The sequence below is a fragment of the Halichoerus grypus genome, chromosome 14 (assembly GCF_964656455.1).
Source record: "Halichoerus grypus chromosome 14, mHalGry1.hap1.1, whole genome shotgun sequence".
Taxonomy (NCBI): Eukaryota; Metazoa; Chordata; class Mammalia; order Carnivora; family Phocidae; genus Halichoerus; species Halichoerus grypus.
The window spans coordinates 84826468-84848672 of NC_135725.1; the positions used below are offsets into that span (position 1 = coordinate 84826468).

The window sequence follows — 22205 nt, forward strand, 5'->3', positions numbered from 1 at the left end:
CTCCATAAAGCTTAGAGTAACTGAAACACCCAGTGTACTTACTTGAAAGGTTAGTTCTCTAATGAGCAGTTAGAAAAACCATCATGTGCTATATGTGAGCAATGTTCAGGATATCTGTAGGGAAGTGGACATTATTAAAGCTTCAAACTATGTCTTGCCGTGATCAATGATTATTCTGTCTGCTTGCCCTACCAGGGGCATCTGTGCCGTAACATACAGAATCTCTCTGTCTTGCCTTTTTAATGAAAATGCCAGAAGATGTTCTTTTTATTCAAGGGTATAGACTGATGATTTATTTACCAAAGCAGTAGTAGATTTCAGTGTAGGCCCCATTACTTGGTTTTATCGATCTAAAAGAATATAGGTGAACTGAAAGAGGGGTTGAGGGTTGTTAACTTAAAAGTTTGAGACCCAAATCTGATCCTTAGTTTCCTGCTGCAACTCCCCTGAAGAATTGAGCTGCTTTACCCATTGTCCACAGATGGCTCATATCTACTGATAAGGCCAACACCACAGCCAAATTATTCCAGGACATTGGCATGCTTGGCATCCAAGGCCCTTTATGTCCTTCCATGGACCTGAATCCCTCTTCTTCTCTGCATATACTCTCTCATCCTCTGAACTTGCTGCATATCATTATTTCCAGGTTTTTCTTGTGCCTGGCATTCTTCCTAATTTCCACCTTTATCCACCTTTCAAAAATCCTACCCATTCTTTAAAGCCCAAATGTCACTCTGCCATGAAGCGTGATGTGGTCTCTGCCTCCAAATGAGAATACTCCCTCCTTGGAACTTAGGAAACACTCATATCTTCTGTGACACTTTGCACAGACTGCTTGTTTGAGAATTATTTTCTTATATATATTTTATCCTACTAAAGACCAAGTCCGCATCTTGCTCATTTCTTTATACCTTAGTAGCATCGGGAAGAGTTTGCACCCCATAGCCCTTTGGTAAACATTTGCTGAATAAATGTAAAACCCCAGAGAAAAATAGGAGGTGCTTAGTATTGACAATACACACATATTCATATTCATACATACGAGTTGGTAGAGCGTATCCTCCAATGGGAAAACCTCATTTTGGAACTGGGAAAAGGGTGGGTGGAAGGACAGTTGAGTGCTATGCCTCCTTTGCATGTTGGGCCATTCATAGTTTCAGAATTCTTGCTGCCCCATCTAACTACCACTGCCATTTGACAAGTGTCTTAGTTTTCATTCTCCCCTACCCACTGCATAATACCATTGGCAATTGCAACTGAAGTGGAAATTTAGATGTTAATGTTTGGGTATGATAATATAAAATACCAGATTCCTAAGGAGTGACTTTTTTTTCCCCCCTTTACAGGCATGTAATGAATTCACTACACATGTGATGAACCTTCTCCGAGAGCAGAGTAGAACACGTCCCATTTCCCCAAAAGAGATTGAGAGAATGGTGGGCATCATCCATCGAAAATTTAGTTCCATTCAGATGCAGCTCAAACAAAGCACTTGTGAAGCAGTTATGATTTTAAGATCAAGGTTCCTTGATGCCAGGTATGTGAGTGAGGCCACAAATCTGTTGCATGGCTTTTTTTCCTTTCCCCTTTCACTCCTTGTATATTATTTTCTATAAAACTGGCCACTTGGTCTTAGATTCTTCTTTAATTTGGCTATAAGAGCTCTTCTCTACAATGGATAGGTAATTCACCTCCTGGTGCCTGCACTGTGAGGCCTCCTCTCGTCTGGGAGTGGTCCTACTATTAGCTACCAATTTGAGGACTCAGAAAACAGATAGGATTAGTGCTGCTACTAATGACTTAGGAAGATGTAGCCTTTAATTCTGATGCTAAAAAGTATTTTTTTAAGGGTAATTTTCAGTATGTAACTCTGTTTTAACAAGGTTTGCTTTCTAACAATTTCTCGGTGTTACATTACCTGTGCCTATGATAAGACAATACTTGGAAACACTGATACTCCCAAGAAGGAAGTGGTGTTGTAGTTAATAGCAATGACCACAAAACCCCAAATACTTTTTTTCCGAATCAAGGAAGAAAGCCTATCAGCTTCTTCTGTAAGGATGAAAACTTCCCTTCTATCTGAAACTTTCAAGTTTTGCAGGAGTTTTAATCAATTGTATATGGTGTGTTGCACCTCCTAGATGATGTAATAGAATTGTCAAGCTCCTACGGTGTGCTGCTCCTGCGGGGATGCCTCTTGGGCATTGCTGAAGCTTGTGATCAGTCTTCAGCTTTGGAAAGGAGTTTCTGTTTTGTTTTGCTTTCTCTCCCTTGCAATCTGACAGAGGCGGTAATTATCATCCAAATTTTACAATATTAAAGAAAATAACTACGTTAGCTTCTCAACTGGAAAGCAAGGTGTGTGGGACAGTGTCTATGCCAGAGCTCTTCCTTAGAGCCAAACAGAGAAACGTATGCCACCTAACTCTACTACCATTCTCCTAGTTAAGGAAAGCCCTGTATCATTTTTGGTTCCTTCTTCTTCCATACTGAATTAGTCACCAGAACTCACCAATGCTTGGTTTTCAGGATTGCCCCTATTAGCTCTTTGTTTCCACCCTTACACTACTCGGCCCATCCTTTTGTACCTGGACTAGCCCAGTTCCCTCCTGGGTCTCCCTGTCTCCAGTCTCGGTCCCTTTCTCGCTCCTCCTCTACACCCCTTCTCTGGTTCTGTACCATCCCCATGATGCCCTAAATGCTTTGGGCATCAAAACCACAGTAGCTTTTCAGTGCTGGATAATTCATACACACTACTTAACCTAGCATTTAAGGCCTTACGTGACCTGTTCCTGCCTCAATTACTTTTTTGTTTTTAAGATTCTTTGAAGTTTTATTCCATTTTTTTCCTATTTAAAAATCCCCACAGTCACTATGGAAAATTGGAAAATCTATAGAATAGAAAGATGCAGGATAAAAGACAACCACATTTTTGCTACTTAAAGAAAAAAAAAATCACCGTAAATGCTTTAGAATATTTGCTTCTGGTTTGGGGGCTTTAAAAAAATGTTCTTGTGATGGTACAATATGCATGATTTGGTTTGCTTTTTAAAAAATTTACCATGAATAAATAAACATTTTTATATAGTATAAGCTCTAATTTTAAATATTTTAATAATTGAAGTCTACCAAATGGATATATGATAAATAATTTACCTAGCTATTCCTTCATTTTTTGAGCATTTAAGTTGTCCCTATTAATTTCCATGATAGTTTCTTTCTTCTTTCCTTCCTTCCTTTCTTCCTTCCTTCTACAGGTATTTACTTATGCTGAAGATTATAAAAGTAAACAAGATAGGTTAACATATTTGCCCAAGGGGCACCTGGGTGGCTCAGCCTTTAAGCGTCTGCCTTCGGCTCTTCGGCTCAGGTCATGATCGCAGGGTCCTGGGATTGAGCCCCACTTCCAGCTCCCTGCTCAGCGGGAAGCCTGCTTCTCCCTCTCCCACTCCCCCTGCTTGTGTTCCCTCTCTCGCTGTGTCTCTTTCTGTCAAATAAATAAATAAAATCTTCAAAACAAAACAAAACATATTTGCCCCAGTTGGAGCTTACATTCTACTTGGGGAAATAGACAATCAACAAGTAAACAAATACAGGCATACCTCAGAGATACTGCAGATTTGGTTCTAGATCACTGCGGTAAAGCGAGTATCACAATAAAGTGAATCAAATGAATTCTTTGGCTTCCCAGTGCATATAAAAGTTATGTTTACACTGTACTATAGTCTGTTAAGTGTGCAATAGCATTATGTCTGAAAGAAAACTACATGCCTTAATTAAAAAATACTTTATTGCTAAAAAATGCTAACTGGCATCTGAGCTTCCAGCAAGTTACAATCTTTTTGCTGGTGGAGGGTCTTGCCTCAGTGTTGATGCTGCTGACTGCTCAGGGCGGTGGTTGCTGAAGGCTGGGGTGGCTGGGACAGTTTCTTAAGACAACAGTAAAGTTTGCTGCATGACTGATTCTTCACAGACCATTTCTCTGTAGCATGTGATGCCTTTCAATAGCATTTTACTCACAATAGAGCTTCTTTCAAAATTGGAGTCAGTCTTCTCAAGCCCTGCTGCTGATTTATCAACTAAGTTGATGTAATATTCTAAATCCTTTGTTGTCATTTCAACCATCTTCACGGAGTCTTCACCAGGAGTAGATTCCACCTCAAGAAATCACTTTTTGCTCATCCATAAGAAGCAACTCCTCATCTGTTCAAATTTTATCACGGGATTGCAGCAATTCCATCCACTTCAGGCTCCACTTCTAATCTGAGTTTTCTTGCTATTCCCACCACATCTGCAGTGACTTCCTCCACTAAAAAGTCATTATGAGTGTTATCAACTCTCAAATTCCTGTTAATGTTGGTATTTTGATCTCTTCCCATGAATCATGAATGTTCATAATGGCCTCAGAATGGGGAGTCCTTTCCAGAAGGTTTTCAATTTACTTTGCCCAGATCCAGCAGAGAAATCACCATCTCTTGCAGCTGTATCTTTACAGAACGTATTTCTTAAATAGTAAGACTTGAAAGTCAAAATTGCTCCTTGATCCATGGACTTGCAGAATGGATGTTGTGTTAGCAGGCATGAAGACATAATCTCATTGTCCATCTCCATCATTGCTCTTGGGTAACCAGGTGCATTGTCAACGAGGAGTAATATTTTGAAAGCAGTCTTTTTTTTCTGAGCAGTAGGTCTTAACAGTGAGCTTTAATATATTCAATAAACCATGTTGTAAACAGATGTGCTGTCATCCAGGCTTTGTTGTTCCACTGATAGAGCACAGGCAGAGTAGATTTAACATAACTCTTAAGGGCCCTACAATTTTTGGAATGGTCAGTGAGCATTGACCAGCTGTATTAGCTCCTAACCAGAGAGCCAGCCTATTCTTTGAAGCTTTAAAGCCAGGCATTGACTTCTTCTCTCTAGCTATGAAAGTCCTAGATGGCATCTTCTTCCAATATAAGGTTGTTTTGTCTACACTGAAAATCTGTTGTTTAGTGTAGTCACCTGCATTAATGATCTTAGCTAGGTCTTCTGGATAACTTGTTGCAGCTTCTCCATCAGCACTTGCTGTACCTTGCACTTTTATATTATGGAGGTGGCTTCTTTCCTTAAACCTCATGAACCAACCTCTGCTAGCTTCAGACTTTTCTTCTGCAGCTTCCACCCCTCTCTTAGCCTTCATAGAATTGAAAAGTGTTAGGGCCTTGCTCTAGATTAGGCTTTGGCTTAAGAGAGTATGTTCTGGCCTGTTTGATCTTCTTTCCAGACCACTAAAACTTCTTCCATCAGCAATAAGGTTGTTTTCACATTCTTATCATTCATGTGTTCATTGGGATAGCATTTTCAGTTTCCTTCAAGAATGTTTCCTTTGCATTCACAACTTGGTTGACTGTTTGGCTCAAGAGGCCTAGTTTTTGGCCTGTTTTACCAAGCTTAATGAAGACATGCCTTCCTCACTAAGCTTAATCATTTCTAGCTTTTGATTTCAAGTGAGAGATGTGCAACTCTTCCTTTCACTTGAATACTTAGAGGACATTGTAGGGTTATTAATTGACCTAATACCAATATTGTTGTGTCTCAGAGAATAGGGAGGCCTGAGGAGATGGAGAGAGACGGGGGAAGGCCGGTCAGTGGAGTAGTCCGAACACACACAGCATTTATTAAGTTTGCTGTCTTAGATGGGCATGGTTCTTGACACCCCAACATAATCACAATAGTAACATCAAAGATCACTGATCACAGATCACCATAATAAATATAATAATAATAGAGATGTTTGAAATATTACAAGAATTATCAGAATGTGACACAGAGACACCAAGTGAGCAAGCATTGGTAAAATGGCTCTGATAGATTTGTTCAGTGCAGGACTGTCACAGACCTTCAGTTTGTCACAACTGCAGTATCTGTGAAGCACAGTAAAACAAGGTATGCCTGTATGCTATGCAATGAAATGTAATAGGATGGTAAGTGCTGTGAAGAAAATAAAACAAGGAAAGGGGTGGGCACCTGGGTGGCTCAGTTGGTTGAGCGACTGCCTTCAGCTCAGGTCATGATCCTGGAGTCCCGGGATCGAGTCCCACATCGGGCTCCCTGCTCGGCGGGGAGTCTGCTTCTCGCTCTGACCCTCCCCCCTCTCATGCGCTCTCTCTCTCTCTCATTCTCTCTCTCAAATAAATAAATAAAATCTTAAAAAAATAAAAAAAATAAAAAAAAAATAAAACAAGGAAAGGGGCAAGAAAATGATGAAAAGAGGATACTATTTTAAATAGATGTTTATGGAAACTAGTGTTTCAGTGAAAATCTTTATGCATTGAAACTTTTTGATCTTTAGGATTATTTCCTAAGGATTAATTCTCAGAAATGGAATTATTAGATCAAAGTTTAAACATTTTTAGTGCTCTCATTGTATCATTAAATTGTTCTCTTATGTGATTAATACAAAATGAAATCCCTCTTGGTCTTCCCTGTTTCCTCTGACTAGAACTACTCCCCACTCCCCAGCCCCCATCACTGGCCTTTCACAGTAAACTCCCAACCCAACCCCAACTTGGTCACCACTGATGAGTTGTCATCTGTGAGGGTGTCCAGCATGGAGCCTGGAACAGAGCGAGTGCTCGTGTTTGTTGATTTCGTGAGACCTTGCTCATTCTTCTAGGCCCAGCCTAAATTTCCCTTTTTAGGAAGCCCACTTTAATCACTCCACTGGACTGGTCCTTGCCTTCTCTTCAGTGCTGATACTACATTATTACAGTTCTCTAGACCAAACTTCATTCAGACTGCCTTTATTATAGCTTTTCAGGAACATCTCTTCTCTTCCCTAGTAAGCCACATTGCCATTGAAAACAACCACCAAGTCTTGAACATTTATATTCCCCATGATTCCAGCAAGCTTCTTAAATGCAATAAGCTGCAAAAGGTAATTTATTGGCTAAGAAGATGAATGACTATTTCTGCTTCATACTTTTAATATCAAGTCAAAGAGTTAAGGTAGTGTCAGAAAACAAACAAAAATTCAAAATTGCTTTTCAACTTTGAGTATTTTAACAAAAAATATTATGTAACAGAGATACTTAAAAGTACTTCCTTCAGAAAGAAATCCTTCCTAACAATTGCTATCCTTATTTCTGCTGATACTTTCCCATTCTTATCAACATGTGTGCTTTTTTTATTACATAATTGCATTCATAATGTATACACCTAAATGATTTGTTTTTCGTCCAAGAAGAGGAAGTATGTTAACAAGTCAGAGTGAGCAGAGGCAGAATGGGAAGGTGGCAGAGCTTGGAGCAGAGTCCCTTCTCCTGCAGAGATCGCTGTTAGTGATGTTGCAACGCTCATGGGACGCAGCCCTGGGACTGAGGCGCCGCTGCACACTGGCCTGAGGCACAGCCATTTAGAGTTTGCTAAACCCTGCAGGAAAGAAACTTAGGGGGATGCTTAATGGGCATTTTCTACGGAACGTTTTTCTAAAAAATAAAGTGTAATACCAAGTTCTGTTTTATGACTTCAAGTGAATGCAAACACGGAGCTTTGGTTTCATCTCTTCCTGTAGTGCCTTTCAGCCAGCCCTCTACACTGAGAAGCGGAAGTTTTTCTGCTCTAGGCAAACATGCTCGTTAGGATATATGATTTCCTTGCTCACTTCGGCTTCTCCTATGGCCACACTCACATTTTCCTGGTAATTGGACAAGTTGGAGCGTGTACCAGTGCAAAACATTTAAGAATGAATTCGCATACGTGCCTCTGCTCTTCTAGTAGAAGTGTTCGAGTAGTTTGGACATAGCCAGACTGTCCGGGGTCAGGTGTTCTGTTCTGCTCATAATTTTTTTCTCTGAGGTTTTTCAGTGTTTACTAAAACCATTCCTAGGCACAGTCGATAAATGAGCTAAACTTAGCTTTGCTTTCTCAGATATGTTCCTGCTCATTCCTCCTTTCATTTCCCAAAGAAATGCTCTTGTATCAAGCCTCAGTCTTGCTGCTGGACTCCATGTTTTATTTTTATTTTTATTATTATTATTTTAAAGATCTAATTGGCTTTATTCAACCATTCAGGAACTGAGCAGCATCCATGTAACTAAGAAGGGCGCTCTGGACTCCATGTTTTAGAACTTAAGAGTCCCGAATTCACACGCTTACATAAAATAAAATTGAGTGGAGTGGCTGGATGAGGGACAGTGAGGATTACAACAGATGGGCGCATATCTGGGGGCATAGCCATCACTCAGCTTTAGCCTACGGCTGGCTTCTGAGGATGTGGGACTCGTGTGACTGATCTTCCAAGTTTTCATAAGAAGCCAGAAACTTAGATTTTCATGGGTAGGTCATTATTATATGGTCTCAACAAATATGATCTGTGGGCCAGGTAATTATCTATAGACTTGACAGTTTCAATACCTATTCTAGACCTTTTCCATCCTACGCACCCACACACCTCCTCGTCGGAGGGTGCCTCTTCAAAGTGTCCCCAGGTCAGAGGAATGCATGACTGCTGCAAAAATCCCAACTGCTGTTCTCAGTGTCTTTCTCTCCCTTTCCTTCCCTCCCTGGTTTTCCTCACCACCTCCCCCATTTAATTCATCATCACATCCTGTTGATTTTAATCCCTAAGTAGATCTTGAATCTCTTCTTCATCCTTCAGGAAACAACTGACAGTTTAACCTTCCAAAAAATTATTGAAATTAGGAAATTTCAGGACTCATAACCTGAGATGTTTTGATCAGACCTAGATTTCTTCCTCCCCTGACTCTCCCTTAATGTTGAGACATAGATCACGTACTTAACCTGCCATGTTAGTGACATCATTTTAACTAGAAGAATCTCATAGAGTCTACACATTCTACAACTGCCTACTGACTCTTCCCTGAGTATAGGATATCACAAGTGAGACGATCATTAAGATTATTTGGAAGACAGTATTAAGAAAATTATTTGGGGAAGTATTTTCTGGTTATTGGAGGATCTAATTTAAAGTGAAGTCTGACAAATGCTAATTTTCAGGTTGGAAGTCTTTAAAATTGTAATAACAAAACCCAAATATAAGTAACATTTTTGCTGTTTGAAATAAATTGTTAATAAATACTTGGTCTTCTGACTCTGCCACACCCTTCCCAGTAAAAACAAAGAAAATTTCCTCCCCTACTCTTTCCCTTGTGAGCAAATCATGCCTTAGTCCAGACACTTGCTTAAGCAGAAAAATCCAGAAATTCTTAATGTATTTTTTCCTTACCTTCCTTCTCTTTCTTCTTCACCCACTGCCCCCATCCAATCCATCACCAAGTCCTACTGTTTTTACCTTTTAGACAGATCTTGAATCTTTTTATTTCCATTACTCTCACCCTATACCAGGTTACCATCATCTCTCAATTTGGGCGTCTGGGTGGCTCAGTTGTTAAGCGTCTGCCTTTGGCTCAGGTCAGGATCCCGGGGTCCTGGGATCGAGCCCCGCATCGGGCTCCCTGCTGGGTGGGAAGCCTGCTTCTCCCTCTCCCACTCCCCCTGCTTGTGTTGCCTCTCTCGCTGTGTCTCTCTCTGTCAAATAAATAAATAAAATCTTAAAAAAAAGGGGCGCCTGGGTGGCTCAGTTGGTTAAGCGACTACCTTCGGCTCAGGTCATGATCCTGGAGTCCCGGGATCGAGTCCCGCATCAGGCTCCCTGCTCAACAGGGAGTCTGCTTCTCCCTCTCCCGCTCCCCCCTCTTCTGCTCTCTCTCTCTCTCACTCTCTCTCTCTCAAATAAATAAATAAAATCTTTTAAAAAAAAAAATCTTAAAAAAAAAAATCTACATTTCCGGGGGCGCCTGGGTGGCTCAGTCAGTTGAGCATCTACCTTCGGCTCAGGTCATGATCTCAGGGTCCTGGGATCGATCCCCACATTGTCGGGCTCTCTGCTCAGTGGGTAGTCTGCTTCTCCCTCTCCCTCTGCCTGCTTGCTCGCTCGCTCTCTGACAATGAATGAATAAAATCTTTTTAAAAAAATCTACATTTCCTTTCATGCCCTCCTCCAACTATTCTCAGCAGTCAGAATGATCTTTTTGGAACTTAAAATTTAAAGCCTTTAATAGCTTCCTATTACACTTAAAATCCAAAAATTCTTAATGGATCCACTGAGCCTGTATATAATCTGGCACCTGCCCATCCTTCCATACTCAACTCACACATTCCCTGATTTTTACTGTGTTCCAGTCTCCTCTACCCCTTTGGACTTTCCAAGTTCGTTTCTGTTTCAAGACCACTTTCTCTGCTCATTCCTCTTCCCATTCTACTCTTTGTCTGACTAATGCCTACACATTCTCCAGGTCTCAGATTCAGTGTCACTCCTTTAAGGAAACCTTTCCTGACTCTGTAATCTATGTCAATTTCCTTCTTATACCTTATACTTTTCCTTCATGACACTTGATGTGGTCACCATGATTTGTATTTATTTCCGTGATACATGTCTAATGGCTTTCTTCCCCCTAACTTTCCGCTCTCTCCCTTAACCCTCCAATCTCCTGTAAACTCTCAGATAGACCTTACCTCTTTTGTTCCCACTGGATCTTCATTGAGTACCTATAACAGTAGATCCTTGTTGAATAAATTAAAGAATCAAGTTAATTGTGCTTCACATTCTTGTATTTTTAGTGATCCTCCATCTTAAAATGATTTGGGAAGTGCTTTGGAGGATGCCAAGAGCATAACTGCAATATTGTGATAAATCAGACCCTAAGAATGTTTAAAAATAGAAATCTATTTTTTTCGTGTAATTCTAATCAGTATATCCCTCTTCGGTTAAGGCTGATTATAACTATAATTCTCTCTTGATTCTTGTCATAGACGAAAAAGGCGTAACTTCAGTAAACAGGCCACAGAAATCTTGAATGAATATTTTTACTCACACCTCAGTAACCCCTACCCCAGTGAAGAAGCCAAAGAGGAGCTGGCCAAGAAATGCAGCATCACAGTGTCACAGGTGAGAGGACACCGTGGGTCTGTCTTGTTTCCCTGTTGATATAGGAACCCTATTCTTTCCTTAGGGTATCACCAAATTTCAGATCCATGTGTTCCATCATCAAAGAAGATAAAAAGAAAATATAGATATTCCCACATTTTTATACAAGCTTTTAAAGCTTAGGTGATTTTTTTTTTAAATCCTAAGTGGCAAGGAATCAAGATAATCAGCCACCACCCCAGTGTAAATCTTCTATAGAGAGGACATAAACATGCCATGGGGAGAGACATGGTTTATTCTTAAGTGACTCTTCAGTAAATGGCATGTAGTCCTGCTTTCCCTGATTTAGATGACTGACCTAAGCTTCTACCAGTGAGAAACCAATTTATTTGTTGCCGAAAGGAAATTTAATATAACTCTTCGGTGAAAGCTTTGAGGAATTCACTAAGTCTTTTCTTGGTAACCATGCTATGATATTTGGGTCATAGGATTTCTTTGCTTCCTTGTTATTCATTAAACAGAAGAATTAAGTTTATACCTGTCACTGTTTTTTGGGTTGTTGTTGTTTTTTTAACATTTATTTGTAATAAATTGTGACCCTGAAATTAGCTGTCATCATCTTCTAACAAAAATACATTTAGTTTTAGGCAGATAGATGGGTATTTAGATTGAGGATTGGAGACAAACAAATGAACAACTGTACCTCCTTATAAAATAAGTATATTTTACTGGCATTAGCTCTAAAATATAATTTTATTTAAATACTGATACTGTTGTTTATAGATTGACATCGAGATAGCTTTTCTTTATAGCACGCAAATGTGGTAATTGCCAACCAGCTATTGCAGTGGAACTTAAGGAAAAGCTGACCCTTGGCAGAAATTTCAATGTTCCCTTTTGGTCATGGGTCACAAAAATTTTAAAGTAGTTTCTAAATAAATACTGCTGCTGTACATCTGAAGTCCAAGATATTAAAGATCCCCTTCAGATTCCACTGAAAGTTTTATATCAATATTTTAAGTCATTGTTCTTTAAGGGATTAGAGTTTGGGTTTGAGATGATTTCTAGCTTCTGTTTTGGCATTACTTTCCATAGAACCTCTAGAACAATCTTCGGTTTATAATTAAGCTATCATTTAAGAGTTAGTGTCATTCTCTTACGAAATAGTGGCTTATCTTGATTCCTCTTGCCCAGTTTGAAATGGAATGTAGTTGATTTGAGTTACCAACTTGAGAAGATGTATATAAAACATTCCTGTCTGGGTTATATAGTACTCGCTGCCACTTAAACTATTAAGGAACAGTATAATGTGCTGGGTCATATAGGGAAGATGAAATTAAGTGGGTGTTTTTCTGGTGTGTGCATTTCCCCTGAACATTAGTGAAAGGATTGGGCTCATGCTAAACGCCAGTTGATGATGCCGAGCCCCATTTTCAGGCTCTCCCAACAGCTCTCTGACTTTAGAATTCAAATGTTTGCAGGTCCAATTTCAATTAAGGTGTTTTCATGCCTCTGCTTCTTTTTTACTTCCTTAACATAGTTACCATTGGAGAATAACACAGATTATATACATTTTTTGAAAGTGATACGATCCTGGCTTTTCATTAGTGTAGTACTAGCATTTTGTGTCTAATGTAGGACTTGCCTAACACATGCTGTGTAATAAGTGGGAGAAAAGTTTCCTTCTGACTGCTCCAAACCAGGGAGGTTTTGCTCTACTTCTAAAATAGGCTAGGAACACATTACTTAGTTTTTTAAGTACATTACTATATTCATTTCACTTATTTTCTGATAGACAAACAGCTTTGTTAGGTTAAAAAAAATTTTTTTTGGTAATTGCTTCAGACATGGAAATAATAGAGACTAAGATTAGTCTGTCTACAAAGCAGACTTGCTGACCTTTTTTCTCCCAGTTCAGCCTTTCAAATGCAGAATTTCAGGGATCTGTTTAAGCATTAAATTGTGACAATTTCCTCCCCTCTTACCCTTTTCCTGCCTAAAGAAGTTAATTTCCCCTCAACAATTCCCCTCCTACACATCTCTGAAGTGGGAACAATGATGTTATCATTTTAAGTATTAGACATCAATTGCTAGCCTTATAAATTAGTGCCCTGTTATTTAAGTTGTTTAGAAATGAAACCAGAGAATGTGCCAGACCTGACAGGTTAACTACTTTCTAAAGAGAAAAAAGCATTGTTTAAAATATACATCATACTAAAATAAATTAAATTTAGAATCTAGGAATCATTCATATACAAAACTAACTTAAAAAAATTGAAATCCAGTGAAAACAGGCAATTGTAGCAACACAATTTTTACTAGATTTAGGGTATATGAAACTGATTTATTCTTTATTGCTTAAAATACTGCTTAAAATAATAATTAAGAATAAGTAAGGAACTTTCAAAAGAAAATGTAAGGAAATATCTTTAGTACTTTGAGGGTAGGAAAAAATTTCTTAAGAAGACCATAAAAAGTATAAACAACAAAGGAAAAGATTGATAAATTTAGTGGTAAGATGTTTATCAAAGTACTTAATAAAGACTGAAACATCAGCATTATGTAACTATTTTGGTAAAGACTGGATCAGGCAGGAATCATCAGTAGATATTAAACCTAGGGAGAAATTTTGATGAAGAAGATGGTCTTAAAGCGGCTCTCCATAGGCCCTTTGTTAGTTGCAAGGGTTAAAAAAAAAAAGCGATTATAGAGTGGAGAAATGGAACAAAACCCTGATCAGGTGATTAGAAGCAACATCACCAAAGAGGGACAGGTCGACATTGTGTGTAGTGTTTCATCCAAGAAAGTAACCTGAATCTAATCACTAGAAAACATCAGACAAACAAAATGAGGAGTGTTCTGTTAGGGAAAAAAGGAGGATGGGAGCGGTATTCTTGAAAAATGTCAGAGAAAGGCCATGGAAATGTTTCACACTAAAAGAGGATAGAGACGTGACAGGTAAATGCAATACCTGACCCTAGACTGAATCTTGTACTGAAGGGGAAAAAAATGCCGTAAAGGATATTGGGTTAAGTTTATCTAAGTCAATTATAATTTGTAATTGTACTACAGTTCTATAAGAGAATATTTCTGGTCTTAGGGAATACACATTGACTTACGTAGGGATAAAGGGCCATGACGTATATAATTTGCTCTCATATGGTTCAGGAAAAAAGTGTGCGTGTCTGTGTGTTTATTTATGTGTGCATGTATATATATAAACACATACACACAAACATGTATAAACACAGAGGGAGAGTGTGCATGCATGAGTACACACAGATGATAAAACAAATGGGGCAGAATGTTTAATAACAGGTGAATATGAGTGGAAGGCATACACAGATGTTCTTTGTACTGTTTTTATTTTTGCAAGTTTGAAATCATTTCCAATAAAACCTTTTTTAAAATGTGAAGACAGCCCACAGGCTGCAAGAAGGGATTTGTAAGTGTATAAGCAAGATGAAAATCCAAAATACAGAAGGAATTCCTATAAATTAATAAGAAAAAAAGAACATATTTGAAAAATAAACAAAAGACACAAATAAGGACCTCACAGAATAATATATTCAATTATATGAGAAGATCCTTATTAATAATCAGGAAAATGTGATTCAAGAACCGCAATGAAATAATATTTTACATATCCCGGGTTGTGGCAGAAAATCCTAAATTTGACCATTCCAAGCCCACACATTGTTGGCAAGAATATACAGTAGCAGGAACTCTTAAATATTCTTGGTAGGAATGTAAATGGGTATAGCTACTTGGAAAACTTTTGGCATTATCTTATAAATTTGAATATACCTATACCATTAAATCCATAATTTTACCTCTAAGTGAAATTGCTCTAGAAAACTTCTTGTGTATGTATATCAGGAGACATGGGTAAAAGCATTCATTGTAACATTGTTCGAAATGGTAAAAAACTTGAAGTAAGATAGTTGTCCATTGATTGGGGAAATGGATAAATCCGTTGTGGTATAATCCCATTACAGGTTACTATATAGCCATGAAAAGGGATGATCTACAACTACATACCCCCAATTTGTTGTTGTTGTTTTTTTTAAAGATTTTATTTATTTATTTGAGAGAGAGAGAATGAGAGACAGAGAGCACGAGAGGGAAGAGGGTCAGAGGGAGAAGCAGACTGCCCGCTGAGCAGGGAGCCCGATGTGGGACTCGATCCCGGGACTCCAGGATCATGACCTGAGCCGAAGGCAGTTGCTTAACCAACTGAGCCACCCAGGCGCCCAACATACACCCAATTTGAATGAATCTCAGAAACATAGTAATGAGTGAAAAATGCAAATTGCAGAGGATGAGACTCCTGATCTCAGGGTCATGTGTTCAAGCCCCATGTTGGGCATGGAGCCTACTTTATATATTTATTTATTTTTAAATTTATCTTAGAGAGAAAGAGAGCACAAGCAGGGGAGTGGGAAAGGGGCAGGGGGAGAGGGAGAAACAGACCCCCAGCTGAGCAGGGAGCCTGACTCCGGGCTCCATCCCAGGGCCCTGGGATCATGACTGAGCCACCAGGCACCCTGGAGACTACTTTAAAAAAAAAGTTCAAAAACAGGCAAAATTGATCTTAGTGTTAAAAGTCAGGATAAAAGTGATTACCCTTGGGAGAATAGTGATTGGAAAGGAGATATTTCTTTCTTTCTTTCTTTCTTTTTTTATATTTATTTTAGAGAGGGAGAGAGAACGCACGTGCGCGCGTGCACACACACACACACACACACACACACACACACGAGGTTGGGGGAGGGGAGTGGGCAGAGGGAGAGAGAGAAAGAAACTTGTGGGGCTTGATCTCACCACCGTGAGATCACCACCTGAGCTGAAACCAAGAGTCAAACGCTTAACTGACTGAGCCACCCAGACACCCCTGATGTTTCTTGATCTCAGTGATGGTTTCATGGGTATCTTCACTTTTTGGAAAATTCATCATGCTCTCTACTGTGTTCCTCTTTTTTGGCATATATATATTTCACTTGACTAGAAAGTTTACTACTTACACAACACCAAGCCTGCCCTCATGGAGCTTACATTTTCCTGGGAGAGTACAAACAGATAAAATAAGTAAATGAGATGATAAATTAGAATAAAGTGATAGGTGTTATGGAGAAAAATAAAGGAGGGAAGGAGAACAGGGAGTGAAGTGTGCAATTTTTAATAGTGGTAAAGAAAGCCTCCCTTGAGAAAATATCTTTTGGTAAAGATTGAAGGAGAGAATGAACAAGCCATGTGGCTAATAGATGAAGAACATTCCAGGCAGAGGAACAATAAGTGCAAAGGGCCTAAGGTGAAAGTTGCCTGAGCAAATGGGAGAAGTAGGAGGAGATGAAGTCAGAGAGATCCTGAGATCCAAATGGTGCAGGGGCCTTGGACACCACGGTAATGGCGGACGTTTCCTCCGAGTGAAGTGGAAGCTGGGGAGTGGCATGATCTCACTTAAAGTTTAGCAGGATCACCATGACAAGTATATGGACAATAGAGTGAAGGAGGCAAGGAGAAGCAGCCACCAGTTAGGGTGTCTGCAATAATCCAGGCAGAAGGTGCCGGTGACTTGGGCCAAGATGTTTGTAGTAGAGATGATGAGAAGTGGCTGGATTCCAGATAATTGTGAAGGTACAGCCAAGAGGGTTTACTGATAGATGAAATGTAGGATGTAAGAGAAAGAAAGTCAAGGAGGACTCGAACATTTTTAGCTTGAGCAGCAGAAAGATGCAGTTTTCATTAAGTATGATGGGGAAGGATTTGGGAGGAGCAGGTTTTTCAGGGGGAAGGGAGATCAGGAGTTTGGTTTTACATATGAAGTTAATATATATTATTATATTATTATAGTTTTTTAAATTCACTATATATTATATAAATAGGCACTGGTAAATGAAAAATTTACAGTTTATGTTAGTCCTACATTAATTTATGCTAATATATTATAAATATAAGTGTCCTTAACATAAACTTGCAGGTTGAACTTAGAATTTGAGATCTCTAATTTCTTAAGACTTGGTTTGGTTGAGTAAGGTGGAGTTCCCCTTTTTTTACATAACACCCTGAAAATTAACAAAAGAAATTATTTCAAATGTCATAAGCATTGAGAATCATACTTAAATTGTCACATATTCTTAATTAGTGAAGCAGATATTAATATGCTTTTACTTTTTGAAATAGAGCTAACTTGCATTGATTATTCAAATTAGCAAGTCACACAAAACTCCATTGTTCTCCTGATTCCAATTTTGAGTTTAAAGAACTCTGGCCCCTACTTTCTCTGCTAGGTGTTTTTAGAATGAAAAATGTTCACTTATTCTTCATTGCTACTGTAATTGAAATGTACTGTAAAGAAAGGATTGATTTTTTTTTTTTTAACGGATGAGAACCTGAAATAGTAGAGAGGTTAATTGGCAACATTAAGATTCATTCATTCATTCATTCAACTAACGTATTTTAGAGCTTTTAAAGCGGTGCACAAGACCCACTTTTGTAACAGTCTAGTGTGGAAAAAATTATTATCTAACCCTTATAGATGAGGAGACTGATGTTCAGAGAGGTTAAGTGATTTGACAAAGAGTCACAAGTCTTTACAAGTGGGAGAGCTGGAGGTTCTTCTTACACACAGGTTCTTGATAAAAAGCAAGAAACTGGATTTTTACTTTTTTTTTTCTTCCCTGCAAGAGGCAGTGTGATTCCTCTATCCCTGGAGCCCCAGCTGCAGAGTCCTGGTTTGTGAGGCCCAGGCCTGGGCTTCTATCACGAGGGCTGCATCATTTCCCCCTAAGCTACTTTAGACACTCCAGGGTAGTTAGTAGCCTGAGGTCTCCTTCCTCATTAAACTACTTATTCCAAAGCAGTGAATATTCAGTAAGCTAATTAAAATTTGTAAGTAAGATTTCCTTATTAAAAAAAATCTATTAAAATAAGAAGAAGCCCGTTAAAATAATAATTAGAGCAGGAAAAAAAGGATGACTATCAAATTACAGTATCTTTTTCAGCTATCCATAAAGGACCTGTTCAGTTGCTTTGGCAGGAGAGAGAAGGCAGGAGTGGATTTCTCCTGTAAATATGCAGTTGGTGAACTGGAGACAAGGTGAAGGAAAGTGGCAGCTATTTTGTTACAGTGGTTCTTTCACTTGTCTTAAAAGAAGGCTACAGACCCTGTGTTCTATAAAGGCTCTGCTTGTGGGTCCTAGTGGAGATAGACATCATTAAACAGTGTGCAAAGAACAAAGGAGCAGGTTGTAAAGAGATGGGAGCTTTGAGGCTGCTGTAACATTGAGTACAGATAAGGCAGATATCTGCAAGATTTAAAGAAAACAGAAGCCTCTGATTTGTTGTTTCTGTCTTCTCTACAAACAGTCAGTACCATGATTAGCAGGGTACCTCAAGTTGGCTCCAGTGGTGTCAGGTATTTTATTTCTTTTAAATTGACATTTTTTGAGAAAAACCTCTTAACACTAGTTTGATTATAATGCCCAAACTAAGGCTAGAGAGACTATTTCCAGCTTTGATGTAGTGGTTTTTGAGTTTTCCTATACCTAGAAGAAGCCATGATCAGAATCATGGTCCCTCCAGTTTTTGTCCCCTTCACCTTCTTTTGCCTATTTCTTCCCTTTGAGTATTCCCAGCAGTCTCTCCTCATGCCTGTCCCTCATCATTGCATCTCTCACCTTTCCATTGCCTTGCTTCTCTGAGGCATGTCAGACCAGTAGGCCAATATATCAGTCAGGGTCCCAGAAGAAAACAGATGGCACACTCAAATTAGAGTAATTCGAGGAGAGTTTAACAAAGTGACTATTTACAGAAGTGTGGGCAGAGTGTAGGGAAACCACAAAGGGCAATACTAGTATGCTCGGTTCTATTACTACCCCTTGCCCTGAAGAGATGAAGGATTACCAGAACCCACCCAAGACATAGAAGCTGTATTTGGAAGGATAGTAACTGAAACCTTAAGTAAAAGCAGTTTTACGCTGAGGGAGTCAGGGGAACGATTACTCTGATGTTACTTTCCTTCCCTTTCCTCATCTTCCACCAGTGACTTCCTTTGGCTAGAAGCCTCTTGGGGCCCAGAGTGGTGTAGAGAGTAGGTAGGGAGGAGTGAACAGAAGATACACAGTGTAGCCTGAAGAACAAAGGCAACAGATTAGAAGAGACTCCAAGTTCAAGCCTGCTGGCTCCTCACTCATGTTGACTCTGTGATAGTCCTACCCAGGAAATCTGGCATTCTCCAGAGATGCTCTTGGGCTTCCTTTGTCTTTGTGTTTTGGCTTGTTTTCTCCTTTCCTGATTTTTCTGTTAGCCATGCAGAAAGCATATTACTTTTCTAAAATGAATATGGATTTTGAGAGTAGAAGCTACAATGTGAATAAATTAATTTGATCCAGCCAAAAGTATTTGTCTGGGTGTTGGGGCTATTTTCCTAATGCATTCAACAGGTCCTGATGCATTCAATGGGCCTACTATAAGCACTGTGCTTGGCAGTGTGGAAAACAAAGGTGAATTAGTTAAGGTTCTTCTCCCTGAGAAATGTTAGATTTCTTGGGGGAGACAGACAAACGTGTTACTGACAGGATACAAAAGTTATCTGGGGGAGTACACAGGGCCATGTGGGTGCCATTTGGACTGTGGTAGAAGGATGGGTTTACTTTATACTGAGAGCATTAGGAAGGTTCCCAACATATTAGTTCTGTGACCTCTGGGCAAGTCATTCAACCTCACTGTGCCTCATTTCCTCATAGGTTTAATTTGGATAAAAACAGCATGTACTTCATCAGGTTATAGGAGTTTCAGTAAGATAATATATGTAAAGTACCTAGCAGAGTGCCTATCTCAGAGTAAGGAGAAGATATAATAATTATTATTATTATGCTGTTTATGCTGTTTCTCCTGCCTGGAATGGTCTAACCCTAACCACCCCCCACAAAAATGTATAAACATTTTATTAATTACTACTCTTTCAAAGCTCACTTCAACTGTCAGTTCTTCAAGAAAGCTTTCCTTGTACTCCCAGTTCATATCCTCCATTATGTGTTCTCATAGCTTCTTATAATTTTCCTTGATAGCACTTATCACAATTATAACTAAATAATGAATTGTTTTGTTTTGTTTTTAAAGTGAACTCTAGGGGCACCTGGGTGGCTCAGTTGGTTAAGCATCTGACTTTGGGCTCAGGTTATGATTTTGGGTCCTGGAATTGAGCCCTGTGATGGGCTCTATGCTCAGCGGGGAGTCTGCTTGTCCCTCTCCCTCCGCCCCTCCCCCTGCTTGTGCTCTCTCTGTCTCTGTCTCAAATAAATAAATAAAATCTTAAAAAAAAAAAATAAAGTGAACTCTACACCCTACGTGGGTCTCGAACTCATGACCCTTGAGATCAAGAGTCACATGCTCCACCAACTGAACCAGCCAGATGCCCCAAATAGTGAATTGTTCCAATTTTAGTATATGTGCTGCTGAAGTGAGCACTAAATAATTAATTGTTTAATGCTGTTCCCCTGATAGATGGTGAATTCCATGTTGATCAGGACTGCAGTCTTATTCAGCACTGTAATCTTAATGCCTAACACAGTGTCTAGCACCTTGACACTCAGTGACTGTTGAAGAAATGATTTAAGTAGTAAGTCAAGTTTGACCCTGATTGGAGAAGGTCTGGAATTATGATGTGTAGATGTTTCGATGTCTGCAGTTACGCCTGCATTTATGAGGTTGAGCAGTCTAGATGTCTGTTTTGCATTAATTAATTTATTCAACAATATTCATGCAACTAGTGATTTTTGGTCATGGTGCTATATTTAACAGTGACTACAACAAAGATTCTGTCCTTGTGGAACTTACAGTCTAGTGAGGAGAGAAGAATAATATATACCTTAATTGAGGTACATATTCATAAAATATTAGATATAATTATAAATAATAACATAATTATGTATTATGTCATACTAGTAAGTGCTATGAAGGAAAATAAGGAAGATAAGGGTTTCTGGATTGGGTGGTATGATCAGATTTATGAGAGATAAATCTAGCACCAGTGTATAAGATCAATTTGAAGGGGGGGGGTGCCTGGGTGGCTCAGTCGTTAAGCGTCTGCCTTCGGCTCAGGTCATGATTCCAGGTCCTGGGATCGAGCCCCACATCGGGCTCCCTGCTCGGCGGGAAGCCTGCTTCTCCCTCTCCTACTCCCCCTGCTTGTATTCCCTCTCTCGCTGTGTCTCTCTCTGTCAAATAAATAAATAAAATCTTTAAAAAAAAAAAAAAAAAGATCAATTTGAATGGGAAACCACTAGAATGAGAGTGACTACATAAGAGATTATTGGTATATTCCCGGAAAGAGGTGGTGAGGACTAAAATTAGGCCACTGAAAGTAGAAAACAGGATGGATTTGAAAAGCATTTTGAAGGCAGAACTTATATTTGGAAATTGGGTAAACAGTTGGATGTGAATGTGAGGAGGAAAGAGTATTAGAAGATGGCTGAGGTTTTTAGCCTAGATAAATGAAGATGGTGATACTCTTATCTGATAAAGGAAACACATAAGGAAATGCTTGTTTGACAGAGAGAAAATTAAAGGTTTGTGGTAGTTATGCCAGGTTTGCATTGCCATCAGCACCTCAGTTGGGAAATGTTCAATTTGGAAGTATAACCTATGAGAAAAGTCAAGGTTGAATATGTAGCTTGGGAGTCATCCATTTAAGTTCATAGTTGAGGCCCTGGGAATGGATGATGTTGTCCAGGGAATTTGTAGATAAGAAGAAAATAAGGCCAAGGGAAATGACTTTTCCTTGGGTCGTTTGTCAATTCTGAGAGAGTGACTAAGAGGCTGAGAGGTTAAGCAATGCTTTTGACAACTTTGTAGGGAATTGGTGTCCAGATGTCTAGGACCTACCAGGGGAGGCTACCTTATTTCCCTTGAGTGAGGCCTTAGGCTGCTAGGGCTGCTCACTAGCAAAGGTACATTGGAAGTATGTAGACTCTCACAGAGACTGTAATTCTGCTTCAAATACCTCAGTCCTTGAAATTGGATTGCAAGTACTTGTAGGTGCCTGGACAAAGCAAATATAGTTATTTTTTGTAGAAAAAGTTAGCAGCATTCTAGGCTTCAAGCTGTTTCTATAAACAAAGCAAATACAACATTGGGCACACAAGCAGAGAAAAACAGACATACAAGAAGACATGGCAACATGTACTAAAACCAACAGAAACAACAGACAATAGAAACAGACCCATAGAAGTGTAAAAAATAAAAGGATCCTATATGGACTGTAAAATAACTG

The 22205-nt window shown here is 39.2% G+C and overlaps 1 protein-coding gene across 4 annotated transcripts in view; it reads left to right on the plus strand.

Moving 5' to 3' along the window:
- Positions 1-22205, plus strand: part of PBX3 (PBX homeobox 3) — a 210938-nt gene that overhangs the window by 168641 nt on the left and 20092 nt on the right. For all 4 annotated transcript variants that reach the window (XM_078061774.1, XM_078061775.1, XM_036112903.2 and 1 more), the window contains 2 exons: positions 1347-1537; positions 10816-10951. In XM_078061774.1, the coding sequence (XP_077917900.1) occupies positions 1347-1537; positions 10816-10951 (327 nt within the window). The remainder of the gene's footprint in view (positions 1-1346; positions 1538-10815; positions 10952-22205) is intronic.